Source organism: Lissotriton helveticus, chromosome 1_1 (assembly GCF_964261635.1).
Source record: "Lissotriton helveticus chromosome 1_1, aLisHel1.1, whole genome shotgun sequence".
NCBI classification, from domain to species: domain Eukaryota; kingdom Metazoa; phylum Chordata; class Amphibia; order Caudata; family Salamandridae; genus Lissotriton; species Lissotriton helveticus.
In genome coordinates, this window is record NC_136057.1 from 608220678 (window position 1) to 608235955 (window position 15278).

Genomic DNA, 15278 nt, shown 5'->3' on the forward strand with positions numbered 1-15278 from the left:
CTAAAAAAAAAAAAAAGATTCATTTAGCATTAAAAAAATTAATTGCAAAAGTAAGCAATCATATAATGATCATCTTAATTAACATGCTGTGTCTCGTAAAATTGCTTTATTTATTTAGGCATATTTCAGAGTGCCACCAGACTGACAGCTGTTTAATATCAGAAATAGCCATGTGCGTTGAAGCAACATGGTACGGGCAGGTACATTGCCTGTAAGGCAACATGGTAGATCCTTCGGCTGGCAGGCCAAACCCCTCAGTGGAGGGCAAAATCTACGTTTAAATGTAGCCTTCATGTTAGTTTCGACAGTGGACCGCAGTTGAACATCTGGAGACTTTCATACAAGGGAATCCGGTTCTCTAAATCTTATTAGGTAGATAGTCTCAGCACTGATGCACTGCTGGCCCCAAGTGGAATTTATATAGAGATATTGCTCCAGTTTAGCATGTTTATAATGCTTAAGAGTTTGATCTTGCAGTTTCCATGTGTCAATTCTGTGGCAGATACCAGAGTCTGAGAAACCGATAACGCAGTAACTTCTGGATCCTCGATTCTAGATTGTTCAAAGTTTCTGCATTGTCCATGTAGGAATACTCCAGACGGGACAGCAGTGGTCTTTGGATTTCAACCCAATAATTAGACTGTATAAACTGAAAATGTGAGCTCTTGACGTCAACATTTATCATCAAGATGGAAATGTCCAAGTTTCACAGAATACAAACCAATTTGTCCTGTTTTAAGCGAATTAAGGCCTGTGTAGGAGTAAATCATGTATCAGTTGGCCAGACTCGCATTTTAAGAGGGGTCATCTGTAAGAAAATCAAGCTGCCTGGTACTTGTTCTGACGAAGAGTTAGCCAGGCACAGATTGCATCACACTGTAATGTGTGGTGGAGTGAAAAGGAATGACAAAGTCTTAATACGGACTGCAAATGGAGGAGGTGGGAGAGCAAATCTCCAGTGCCTTAATGAACAAGTCACCTCTTGGGGAACTGCCCTCACAGGGCCGGTGATTAGATGCCACAGGACTCCTCATAATTGCTGCCTGGTTTAATACCTGGAGGTGGTCCCTGATTCAGGTAACTGATCACCGCCATGTGCAATTTTAGATATACGCAAGCATTACCCACTTCCACTGCCAAATTCTAAATGGGTCGGATATTAGGTATTGTTCTGTCTAAACCAGGTCTACTGCTTAATGTAGGCAAATAACCTACACCTCAAGGGGGCAAAAATGGAAAAGGTGGGCTTGTGAAAAACTGGAATATTGTACTTTCAAAAGGACCCCAAGTTCTAGAGTCGGGCCATGCAGACTGAAGTGTTTGAGGCGACTGCTGAGAACATGCATCCTTATTTGCACTTATAGAATTTCATGACTACAGCAGGTCAGAAAGACACAAAGAACAGTCTTTAAGACGTGTGAACTTCAAAACGGCCGGAGGTTGACTGGTATTAGGGATTAATGCTCATCATAAATGGTATTCAGAAGCTTAGATATGTCCAGGTCTATGGGTAGAGCCACGTTGCCAACTAGTATCCTGCCACAGGAGAAGACAGTCTGCTTCTGAGCAGAAAGGGATCATAGAACAGTAGAGTAAGCGACCCTGCTAAGGAACTCAAGAAAGAACAAATCGTTAAATGACAGAGGTGCAAGGAACTAAGCCAGCAGCAAAAACTGCCACAGCCATCCTCCCTCATCATCCACAATATCTACTACTCAAGTACACATCCCTTCTCCTCCCAGGCAGATGACTGACCTTAACATCTCCGTTTGAATGAGTAGTAAGGGACCGCAGGGACAGCATAATGTTTCCGAAAAACAATTTGTCAACTCACACTTGACCAGGTGTCAATGATCCGGGAGCACAGGCTTTACAGCTGCTCCACAGGTTATGCATTTTGTTTAATGCTCAGTGGGGCAATTCTATGGAATGAGACAATATAAAACATATCTCCAAATGAAAATGTGGGAGTTTCCCTGGTGCTCTTTACACTGAAAGAAAATAAATAGTCATAAGAATCCAGGTGGGGAACCATTTGGTAAAATGGAAAACATGGCCGAAAACATCAGTAAAAAAAACAAACTGCAAAGAAAACAAACAGCAGCAGAGCATCACAAAACCTATATACCTTAGAATAAACAAAAACCGTTTTCTAGATCTGTTTTGGCAGCTGCAAAGCTAAATTATTTAAGTCTGTAGATCAATAAATAAAAACACCCATACACTATGTTTGAGGCGTGTGTCTGGAAGCAAACTGGCTTGATCCATCCTGCTAGCTGCGAGTCACCTGACCAATGACTGTAGGGGGATATTCTCATTAAATGGCAATCCTTTTTCAAGGTATTAAGCCAAAATCAATTAATTGAAACAAACAATTAACAGACAGTTAAATAATGAAAGCAATGTTAACCCTTACACATGTTTTAACGTATAAAACAACCAAATAAAAAAAAAAAAAAAAGATATGAGAAATGAAAACACTTTTCATAAGGATCATTGTTTCACTGTTTTACTCAGGGATACCACAGACTATATGATAAATGTACTCTGTGGTAAGTTGAAAACAGCAGCCTGTCGCCTAATTTTGCATTACCAGAAAACGTAAAACACCTAGTGGGTAGTCACTGCATGTAAATCGGTGTTTGAACATTAGCACATAACCTAGACAATAAGGTTTATTTCTTTAAAAACAAATAGGGTTTTCAATTTCCATACCTGTTTTCAAGAAACGGTGCCCAAAGAAACAAACGAAGAGACCAGCGATGGCAAACAACGTAAAAAATACTTTGGTCGAAACTCTCCCTAAAAAGAGGATCAGAAAAAAGCGACATGTTAAATTTGCTTTTGGAACCAAGCATTTCTATTTTTAAAAAAATGTAAAAAACTTTGAGGTGAAAAGGCCGAGAGGGAAAAAAAGACCAGTGTTTAATTAATATTATATTATTTCCTAAACTAATTTACATCTATTAGGAGTGCCAAGAGATCAGACAAATAGCAGAGGACACTACACATTCTTAGTAATTAATAAGCTATTGTACCACATAATTTGGAGGGTGCTTTGGATTAAGGATTATTAACAACAACAACAACAAAAATCAAAGCACCGAAATTACATTAAACACGTCTATATTCAGCTGCTGTGTGGACGTCGTGATGTAGCTGCAACAGCAGTTTACAACCTACACATATGGTTTATGCCGTGGTATTTTTTGAGTTGCGGTTGCTTAAAGAAGTGTTCATTTTAGAAAGATATTTAACCAAAACAAAGTTGCACGTGGTTGCTTTTGGATAGTAAGGTAAAATTATCTTGGAGGGTCCCCACTAATGGTAAGGTTGTTTACTTTTTTGCTGGGTAATAAAGTTAAAACATGCAAACTATGAGGCAGTAACAGTGTTTTTCTCATGCCCATTTGTGGTAATAAACTAGAATTTGACCTTTGCACTGTAGTAAAAATTGTGTGAATGTCTGTTTAGAAGTAAACTTACTTCAAACTAAGGGGGTCATTAGGATGGCGGGCGGACTTTGCCCCCCCCGCCATCCTGACGGGGATTTGGACCGCCCGCCATAAGGGCGGGGGTCCCGTGGGGGGCATTAGGATGTGCCCGCCACAGTGGCAGGCACATCCGCACATCCTGCATTTCTAGCATTGTGGCGGGCGGTGCTCTCAGCACCGCCCACCACAATGCTAGAAATGCATTTCAGCATTTGCATAAACAAAGCGGTAGGCACCGCGCGGTGCCTGCCGCTTTGTTTATGCAAATGTAGGGGGTACCACAGGTACCCCCCCCCCCGTGTGCAGCCCCAGAGTGAAGACCGCATGCCTTTCCGTGGCGTCATTGTAAAATGCCCATTGTAATATGGCTGGGCGGTGTCTGATAGACACCGCCACCATATTATTCCTTTTCCGCCCCGGGCGCAAGGCGACTGGGGCGGAAAAGCGGCGGACGGTCTTTCTGTCCGCCGAGGTCCCCCCCGCCATACTAATATGGCGGGGGGGGGGGAAACGAGTGAGGATGTCGGGCGGATTGCCCCGCCAGGCTGGCGGTGTCTACCGCCACCCTGGCGGGGGCAATCCACCCGACATCCTAATGGGCCCCAGAATGTTTAATTTGGCCACCCTACTCTTCACTGGCATGGCATACATTTATTTATGAAAATAAATGAGGCCTAATAAGTTATTTAGGATACTAATGAAAGCAGATTCCACATTTATCACCATAGTTCAAAGGTACTAATGCCACAGTTGTCCACAACAGACTTGAGAAAACACCACTTATTCCCTCAGATTCAATTCAAGAAACCTTTGCCGAAGAAAGCAGGCGACCTACTCACTTATTGGATCTCACTGTTCAATTTTTTTTTAACAACTTTATTTTCATTTTATTGCGCAGATCCAAGTAACTGATCATAGAAAAGTATAATAGATTTGAATTCCCTGAAAGGTTCTTCAAAACCATGTGATGTACTTTTTGCAAAACAGGGCTGGAGGGGGGTGGGCGTGCAGGGTTCCCTACAATGTCCATTTTGCAAAACCGGGCTTCTGGGGGGCTGGAGTGGGCCTTATGCAGTTTATCCTGAAGATCCCTATATGACACACAGTTGCATAGCTGGATAAAGCAAAAGGTCTCGCTCTGTGTTGGGTAGATTAAAGCGGTGGCTCATCTCTGTCGATAATAGGTCACCGTTTTCAAACCATTCATCCAAACGTGGTGGGGATCTTGAATTCCAGGTACTGAAAGTGGGGTCTGTCCTACCCGGCAAAAGGTTTGGTTTGTGAATGATTGGCGATACTGGCGATGGGGAAGTTGTGGACCCTTTTTAGTGGGTTATCTTAGGCCAATATTCTAGTCGGATGACAGTCAACCCAAGGGGAGAGTATGCCCAACCCACAAGTTCTGCGAGGGAGCCGCAAGACGTGCTTAAATGGAATGACAGAATATGCTTGCTCCAATTGAATCCACACCTTCCCATCTGGATTGTAATTCCAACAGAGTGCTGGGTGGATCTGAACCACCTCGATGTAGGTGCAAAAAGGGTAGATATCTGGTAGGCCCAGGCTACCTTATATGAGGAGCGGGTCCAAGTCACTTTGGAGACTGATTCTTTCCTTTCCATGCAAATTTAACCAAGTTGTCTTTGATATGTGTTCGAGCAACAGCTGGAAACCTCAAGGCCTGTGCCACAAAAAGCAATTGAGGAAATGGGTAGAATTGCATGCATAAAAATTATCCTATCAACAAGATCTCCAACCTACCCCATTGATATAGATCATTGAATAGTGTCTTTAGGAGAGGGGGACATTACTAGCATAGAGTCATGGTGCTAGATGCACAGTGTATGCCCACATATATTATTGTCGCTCAAGTCCACAGAACGCTTGCAGCGGTCACTCTGGCTCTAGTACTATTATGTGGGTCAGCCACCCACATGCCTTTAGATTGGATATAATTAATCTGGAAGCCTGAGGCCTCTGCACATCTGGTCAGTTCAGCCTCGCGGGCCCTCAAAGATGTCTGGTTGTATGATAAAACCTATAATATTGTCAGCAAAGTGTTACCATATGCTGTACCCTATCCACCAGGACTCCCGAGGAGGTCTTGATTCTGCTGTATAAAGCAGGAACATTAATGGTGACGGAAAGCTCTGCTGCTGTGTGGCACAGGTGATTGAGGTGGAGTCGGAGATCTTGCCGTTGATTTTGGGTTGACAAAGGCTATGGGTGTAGGTTTTCATTTTTTAGCCTATAGGGATATTGTTCAGCAACTTGGACAGGAATGATCAGTTGACTCTGTTGAAGGTCTTCCATGCTTTCTGCAGCTGCTTTGTCCTCTCTGCTATCTCTATGATCTGGGTATGTTATCTCCAGCCTGCCTACCTCTAAGGAAGCCCGATTGGTGAATGGAGATTATTTTGGGCCACAGTATATGGAGTTTTCTGACCAAGATTGAGGCAAATATCTTTACATCGCAACTCAGGAATGCGATCTGGCAGTGAGACCTGTAGTCGGTGTGCTCTTTGTCAGGCTTGAGAAGTAAAGTGATGTGTGAGGGCAACATAGATTCTGTGCCTACTCTTGAAGAGAATAAAGAGGTAAAACCCTTTTAAGTGCCTCTGCCAGAGTGTTGATATAAGCTTTACAGAAAGGCGGGAGAGCCATTTGGACCTGGGGCCTTTTGGATGGTCATGCCTCTGATTGGGTCACAAACCTGCTTCTAATGAGATTTCCTCGTCTGAACCCTCAAGTTCTTCCTGTACCTGAGGGAGCATATATTCTGATAGAATCTTCTTGAGCCAGAGAACCCAATTGTTGGCGCTTGACAGCACCATTTAATAGGCTGTGGAAGACTCCCTTATTGCTTTTGTAGTTACATGTTTGCTGCCCTCTCTGTCAATTATTTCTTTGTTATGGTTGAATGTTTTGAATTGCTTTGATTGATAAGCGAATGGCCCCCCTGCTCTATCGCCCTTCTCCTAACAGTGTTGTTGAATGAAGAGTAGATTCCGAGATGCCTCTCAGTCAGCTGTTGTAACTCTACTATTAGTTTGTGTATCTCTCTTAACTCTTGCAGTGACCTCCTCTACTTATGACCTTGTTCTACCTGCTAAGTTGGGTGTCTAGATGCTCCCTTTTATGCTTAACTAATCATTCAAAGGTTGCAGAATGGGAAATTAGGGAGTCACAAATGACCACCTATGCAGCTTCCCAAAGGGTTAGCATGCAACTACCCCTCCCACTCCCTGCTATCATTAATTTCAAAGCATTGTTTGATCGTACCCTTAATGTTCTCACGTACTGCTGGGTCTCGGAAAGCAACCTCGTTAAACAACCAAGGTCTTGTGAAATGTTTTTGGTGCAGCAGGGTAGGCATGTGTAGTCATATTCAAGTGTGGCTGTATGGGATCTATTGTGGGGTCTAAGATTTTATTTTAGAGGTCTCCGGAAATAAAATAAAAAATCTATACAAGATTGCGCTCTATGAACGTTTGAATAGAGGTATAGTCTTTTTCTATGGGATGTTGACTTCTCCGTATGTCAATTAGGTTGAGATCCTCCTAAACCTTGGACAGAGTCCCTGCAGGAGATGTTGGCTTGGTACCCATCTGGGACCGATCTAGATGCAGCTGCAGAACGCTCAATCCCCAATGATAAACCACCTCCTCACAAAATGTGAGCCTTTGGGGACAAGGTCAGTGAAGAGTGATTCTTTATTTTGATTCGGGCCATAGAAGGTTATTACAACTGAGTTTACCTAGGCTCCCTTCGATCCCCACCTCTCTGCCCCACTTATCCATCTACTTGTCCTCCAAAGGGGTTTAGGCTTTACTTTTGAGGCTAACAGCCACCCTGCACAATTTATTCTGGATTGTAGAGTGGAAGTGGCCCGGGGATCCAATACAAGAGCAGTCTCTGGGTTTCTTCTATTTACAGATATGTCTCCTGTATGAGAACCATAGTCTGCTTCTTTGCACTTAAGTCATTGTAAAATTGCTGTGCTCTTCACTGGGGAGTTGAGGTTTAGCTGCACCACTTTTAGGGGGACTGTCCGGTTACATACTCTTTGCATGCTTCGAAGAATCTTCAAATGACTCCCCACAGACAAGGAAAACAGTCATGCAAGCCCTGATCACCCGCCAGCTGGACTATGGTAACTCACTGTATACAGGAACCACTGCTGAACTCATGGGAAGGCTCCAGATGATACAGAACTTAGCCACCAGATTGAACCTCAACCTGCCCAAATGGACCCACATCACCCAACACCTGAGGTACTTTCATTCAATCCCAGTCCAGAAAAGATACCAATTCAAACTACTGACACCTACAAAGCTCTCCACAACCAAGGACCATAATACATGAACCACCGACTAAACTTCCAGAAACCTCTGCTCTACCTCCCTCGCACAGACTCCACGCATCCGTCGTAGCCACAGCGGAAGCCGCTCCTTCGCCCATCTCGCCGTCAAGTCCTAGGACAGCCTCACACTGCATTTCCACCTCCGAACATCCCCCGTTGTTTAAACAAACTTCAGGACAAGACTCAAGAACTAACCTTTCGACTAAGACCAGCAACGCAGAGCCTGGATACCCTTACGGGTGATTAGCTGCGCTTTGCAAGCATTCATTGATGGACTGCTGGGTGACTGCCGTCTGCCTTAGGGTGAGAAGTCCCTATAGTGCACCCCACAGCCTTCCTTAGGTTCACCTCGGCAATACTTTCCTTGCCACAATCCCGCCCACCCTCATCTCTATAGATATACCACCTGTATGCCACTGAAAAGTCTTGATCCGTGCATAAGGAATACAGAACAACAAACTGACAACTGGAGCTCTGAGCTGTCCTTCAACATGAGCCTTACCATGGTGAGAATACGCACTAGAAGCTGGTAGGTACCAGCCTTCTTAACTGAAGGAATTGTAGGGTAAGTTTGTTAGTTGTTGGAGGATGGTGAGCGGGTCTCTTTGCTGTTGTTGTGGGCGGAGTGCTTTCTTTCGTTGATGAACCCTTGGTTGGTGCCATTATTCTTCCTCTCACTGTACTGGTGGGCAAACCTTTTGATCGTCAGGTGGGCGCTGTCCCAGCAGACCCAGTAGTCCTGCGTCTTCCTGCGAATCCCTTACGACGATGATCTTGCCCTTTAGCTTAAAGTGTAAGCAGAAGGGATAACCTCCGCTGTAGGCAATTTGCTCTGTCTGCAAATAAGTTGTAATTTCTTTGAATTCTTTCTGTCGTGACAGGGTAGGTGCAGATATATCTAGTGTAGTGTGCTCATGTTCCTTCGTACCAAAATGGTTCTTGTTTTGGGGCCTCTTAGGACCTTTTTTATCCTGGAAATAACGAACGAATGTTGGCACATCAAGTGTGAGGTTTTTACTCTGTTGGAAGGCCAATATTACTCTGTGGGTGCATTCCAGGTGAATAGGTTGCACTTCTGGGCATCGGCGCAAGTGTGCAAACAAGGCATGGACATAAGCCTTTAAGTCCGGGTTGGCTATTTCTATATTTAAGCACCTCAAGTGTTTTTTGTTACATATTGCTCTATTTTCTAGGTTAATCTTCTCCACTAGTGCCTAGCTCATCTTGCTTATGGGCCTGCTCAGACCTGCTTCCATCTTCTTGATCCAGACGAAGCTTGGCTCTCTGAAGGGAAAGGCCTAGTTTTGAAATTTGTAATGTGAAATCGTTATTCAGCTAAGTGAGGTCTTTTACACATTTTTGTACAAGTCTAATGTTCATTTTCATAGACTGGGTTTGTGATTGATACTTTGGCCCGACATTAATCAGGGAGAGGCACTTTGTGGGATATATGATTAAACAACTACTGCCTAAACCACGAATTCCTTTACCACGAAGGCTAAACGATGAGTAATGCCAAACCACTAAATTTTTCACAACGAGTTGCAGAACACCAGGAAAAATGTCTTGCTACTAGAGCTCCCACCTGTACTCTACCGACAGGTCTAAGATCAACCCATACCCTCGACAGGTGAAAAGAATTCTGCTTTTTTATTTGCTTTTTCTCTTTGAGGGGGTGTGTGGAGCCCTGACCTCACAATAAAAGTTATGCGGACCGGCGTGCCCTAACAATTTCTAAGGATGCCCCTCCAAGCAAAGGTATCGGGCGAAAGCCACATGTTTTACCTGATCCTGCTAGGCTCAGAGGTCCCTTTTAACACCCCTCCTATTGTCCCTGTCAAGAAAGATGGTCTGCTAGAGGTTGCCCTCTATGAGGGATTATTTCTCATCGTGCTGAGGGCTTAACTCGGATGGTCAGTGAACTCCCTCAATTCTGCAGGGATCGACTTCACACGGAGGCCTCTGCAGAATATCACAAAGCGGCACAGCACAGGGCCTAGCTCCGCTTCCTAGTTGATGCCCCCATCCTGCACAACCATGCCAAGACACCTTAGCAATAAAGCTCAAAGGTCTTCTTTGATCTTTGCCCCTGAGCGGGCCTGGTCTCCTAGGGAAGCGGGACAGCCAACATCCACCAGCTCAACATTTTGCTTCCTGCTCTGCAGAAGCACCCAGCCGGTCCCTTCGTATGATGGCACGGTCTTTAATATTTTCTCCAGGCCGGTTCCTCCAACAGTCAGCACTCCTCAGGGAACCCTTTGCAGGCGTCTTCAATAAACTCTGCATTCCTCACTGCACAAATGTAAGCCCTTGTGTTCGGGTTACACTTAAACACTGTTTTAACTACTGCATACAGAAGAAATAAGGAGGTCAATTGTATATGCAGATCTGCTGAAAGTAATATGCTATTTATTACCATTGTAGGGGACTGGGGAAGGGGGGGCTGCATTACCCATTTGAGACTGCGCCTCATGAATCTTGTCCCCAGGCCCACACTCAAAAATGATAAAGAACAGCATATCATAATCTGTGCATCTGTAAACATACTATATAACCTGTAAATTCTGAATTCAACTATGAAGTGTGAATTGTTTCATATCAATACAGATAAAAAGTGCCAAGATTTTGTTAAACGACCTACACAGTAGTATATGTGACACAGGCACACCCATGTTCTAATATCACATCTGCTACCTTCGCTTGCTAACTGTCTGTAGCACGGCCACTACAATACTGTACATCAACAGATACATTTAGCCTCATACCTTACGCAAAACCCTGATGACTCGTTTAGACACAGAGTCGGTTACTTATACTTAAATGTGTACAGTGGAGTGGAAATCTGCTTAGGACAGTGGGCACAGACTTGATCACTAAACCATGTTCAATTTCTAACCGACTCTAAAGGGGAATTTGACTCTCTAGATGTAACGCTTTATTTAAAATACTGAACTAGGTCTTAAAAGCTTTTACTCAGAAAAACTTAGGATGATAACCCCATGTGGCGGCAATAAACATTGTAACTTACTTATTGATGTCACATTGAATAGGAGAGCTTATTTCCTTACCTTGTCTGTTTAGCGCGGGTGAGTAACTGTGCATTTTACAAGCTTGGTCACTCATTAATTCATTCATTATTTCATTCACTATTTCATCTCAACTGTAAGCCATTCTTAATCTCCTTAGCATTACATTTATAGCACTCATTTCTACAGTGGTTGCAAAGCATTCTGATTAGAATCTGGCACTCTTCTGCAGTGCACTGGCTGCAGACTGACATATATGGGAAGTGCTGAGTGAGGTACATTAGGTTTGGAGACATGGTCTAAACATGCTGCAGAGGAATCACTGTGCTTAATCATGAAATGCTGTAAAGACGGAGTGTAGGCGTAGTGTTGGAAGCAGATGCTTATCTGTAGGGTGCTCTGTATCATAACACAGAACCCACCATTGAGATGAGTCCACAAATATAATGTGTGGGTCTACCGAGGAGCGCTAGAGAACCAAGCCACGTAGGCACAGCTAAGTAATGAGAAAATACTATATGGAGTCTGCTCACGAGCAACAGACGCCAGAGTCTTGGAAGCAATAATAAAACAAAATGGGGAAGTGAGAGGGAATTTGAGGAAGAGGTGGTTGTATACACTCCTAATGTATGTGGACATACAATGGGCATGCAGAACATGGCAGAGTCTTGCTGGGGCTAAAAGTACCTATTTAAGAGTTTGGCAATGAAAGTGTGAGATGGCCTAGAGATGTCAAACAATAGGCTGAATGCATCATCACAATTAAAACCAGAGTTTGCAAATTGCACACAGATCTCTCTACAGAGCTACGTAGCTACTTAAGTTGCTCAGCCTCTACTTTGGAAAACAAACTGCCAGACAAGAGTATGTGTTACCATGGCTTTAACTGCAGTAGCACAAATCACATGAAGTCTAGATACATGAGCTATCCATTACATCAGTCCTCGTGAGCACACGTTTTCTTGAGTTCCATATAGCATTTACAAACTGGTACCATAGGTTTAAACGCTTTAGTCAATTCAAAATAGGTCTCAACCCCATCTCACCAATTTGAGACGACCTTCTTTGATCCTTACCAAGGGTGTTGCAGTTGTCTATTGTTGCATTAAAACTACAAACGTAGGTATGCACTGGAATGTATGCCGCAGATGTATTCAGACGAGGGTCCCTGACGACAACATTGTAAATGACTCCTTGTCCGGGAATGGATGAAAAGGAAACAATGGTCTTGTCGTTGGATGTCAGAGTTACCAGCTGAAACAAACCGAACAAACATTATGTGTCACAATTTATGTACCAGCAAACAGTTGCAAACAGTTGCAAACACATACACATACACACACACACACAGTTTCAACTACATTAGGATCAGGAAATCTTAAAGTGTACATCTCCTAAAAGAAGATTTCTTCAAACAAATAACCATGTTGTGGAGTCTTGCATAATGCATTCTGGGCAAATAAAAAATGTGCTCAATATTATTGGACCCGAGCAAGATTTCTGACATTGAGTGCTGTGCTAGCTCAGCAATAAATGTGTGTCAATGAACAGAAAATATTGTTATTTGTTCATTACAGTGGTGTCACTTTAGTTAGAGGGAATTTAGTATTATGCAAAATAATTGAGCAGTGCCATGTGAACAGCATTAAACTTTTACAAGAGATTAAAATACCCACAGTTAAAGCCATGGCATCCCATTAGAAATTAGAAATGGCATCTGACTTCCATCACTTGAAGGCACCACCTAGAGAAATTTGATGATCGATTGCAGCCCGGAAGGTACACCAATGGTGCTCCGTCGAAGGCACTGTAGTTCAGTCAAAGAGCCAGGCCTTGAGGTGCTTCCTGAACTGAGGCAGAGACGGTGATTGCCTGAGGTGGAAAGGCAGGGTGTTCCAAGTCTTTGCTGTGAGGTAGGAGAAGGATCGTCTTCCAGCCAGGGTCTTGCGGATACGTGTGATGGTGGCCAGGGCAAGTTGGAGGTCTGTGTGATGGGCTTGAAGGTGATTATTTTGCTGTCTGGGAGCCAGTAAAGGTCTTTCAGGTGGCATTCTGAATGTTCTGCAGTTACTTGACGTGTTTCTGGGTGATGCTGGTGTAGAATGCATTGCCGTAGTCTAGTCTGCTGCGGAGGAGTGTGTGGGTGGGTGACAGTCTTTCTGGACTCAGTGGGGATCCACTTGAAGATCGCTCGGAGCAGGCATAGCGATGCTAAGACTTGATTTGACGGTTGCTAGATCCGCCTGCATGAGCCACATGATAAAGGATCTTTACAAGGTTTCAGTGAGAACATGAAGGTTGATTCAGTCATAGTGTGAAAGTCACTTCACCGGTCTTGTAGAATAAGTTAAGGACATTGGCCAATATCAGAGCGCCTATACTAGCTAAAGCTTGATAAAAGGCAGTCATGAAGGGTTTATTGTCAGGCAGCTTGGAGATGGCGACCTGTACCTCCACTTTAGATATATAATCTTCCAGAGTAGCTAGCAACGCTGGGAGAGAGTGGTGAGAAAGCTACATCTGTCAAATAACAATCTTGCTTCATTGGATTGCAGTGCTATGCTTGATGGAGGAGAGTACAGAATTGAGTAATGTTGTCATGACCATCTCTAACCGAGCACACATTATTTCATCCCTATGTGCACAAGATCAAAAAATATGGAAACCACATGAAGTCCCCTTTTTTGCCACACTCAAACACATAGCTAGACCTCTCAAAATCATTGGCGGAGGTAACCTATAGACAACAGAAAAGCCTGGTCAAAAAGGTTTGGAAAAGGTAATGATCAAACAGCATCTGATCAAGTTGTAGTGTCCAACAAACAGTTTTTGAAGAAGTCTTGTGTGGAAAACTCGCAGAAAACATCCTGAGAGGCAGGCTACTGAGGACTGCTTTGGTCTGACAGCATGTCCATGGACGTCCAAAGGAAGAGGAATAACGCTTCTAAAATAAAACGCTGAGGGATGATACAGAAAGACCCCAAATCACCTTGTGGATGATTTAGAAGCAAGCAAATGTGAAGTGCCCGGACAGATTAGGCGGGGGTGGATGGGTGGGTGGGGGGGCTGGAGTGTGTGCATTTGGTATAGCCAGGTAAAGGCATTGGGCCTACCAACAACCAACTTGTTGGTTTAGGCTCAGCCAGAGAGATAAACCTTTTAGCGGATACGGTAGCTGAAAAGGGCATTTGCCAATTAGGAAGGCAGCCCCCACCCCCTTAGCTTGTGGAAAAGGTTCAGCTGATTAAAAAACTTAAGGAGCATCACAATTGCAGGGGAAGCAGTTTTCAGGACACCAGATTAGGACCATGATGGTAGTGCTATTTAAGTTTCCACCCTATTCCAGTATTCACTCAATGATACACAGGTATGTGCAGTTTCCTCTGTAATGCCCGAATATCTTGTCTCAAAGCCAGCCATTGATATTTGGCCCATCCACTTTCGCAATCCCTCATAAAGGGACACAACGAACGCACATAAAAAGGCACCTTAAAGTAAAAGCAGGTTTCTAAACAGATGTTAGCATTGTCAAACAGACAAGCACCAAGAGAGGAGCAACCAGAAACCACAATCAGACAAACCGGAACATACAGATATAGAGAGCCTACCCTGGCCCATTCGCCACAATTCACCCCTCCCTCAAAACCTACTCTCTCTAGGAGATCAAGGGAGGATGAAAGATGGCGGGAGCCAGATGAGACGTTATAGGTAATTTGGGCTTTCGGAGGCCCAGTGAACTTTGTCCATGTTTGGTGTCTCCAGTTTGGCCAGGGTGCTGCTTTTCTTTTTTTTCTGTATACGATATGTGGGAAAGGGCAAGTTCCGCTAGACTACGCAAGCATCTTTATTTGTTTAGCCAGTGAGGTAGGACAAGCACACAAGAAAAGGCAAGCACCCACAGAGAAATGCAGCACTCACACATACCCTTCTAGGCTTAACAATCCATTCAGGAACCAGGGGAGCAGTCCCAAGGGTTTCCCTCTCCATAGACATTGTGGGCAAAATATTAGGTATACAGTGATTCCTGAGAAATTAGCCCCTAGAGTCCTGAAGATACTTATATCTCTGGTTTGGAGCATCACACTCAACTTGTAACAAAAAAAGAAATTGCCATTTTCTATACAAAAGCACAATAAATAAAGTGTCAATACAAATAAATATGCGCCTCATTCATTACTCCCAGCCAGATAAAGTATTGCTTAGGGGATAAAATTCAAGTGTGAGGTTTCAGGTAAAAGATTTTCTTGCAATAGAAATTAATTGTACCTGTGAAATTACAATCCACCCATCTCGTGAAACAGACTTCTGAATTGTATGGCTTTATTTCAACTTGCATGCAAAGCTTGTGTGAGGTGCTCTAAAAAAGTCCAAAGTACGTTTCATCTGGAAATATTT

The 15278-nt window shown here is 43.7% G+C and overlaps 1 protein-coding gene across 1 annotated transcript in view; it reads right to left on the minus strand.

The window, feature by feature from the left end:
* The window catches only part of TM7SF3 (transmembrane 7 superfamily member 3), a 220703-nt gene that overhangs the window by 69019 nt on the left and 136406 nt on the right, over positions 1–15278 (minus strand). The window contains exons 6-7 of the mRNA XM_078674122.1: positions 11960–12137; positions 2716–2802 (exon numbers count right to left, since the gene is read on the minus strand). Of these exons, the coding sequence (XP_078530248.1) occupies positions 2716–2802; positions 11960–12137 (265 nt within the window). The remainder of the gene's footprint in view (positions 1–2715; positions 2803–11959; positions 12138–15278) is intronic.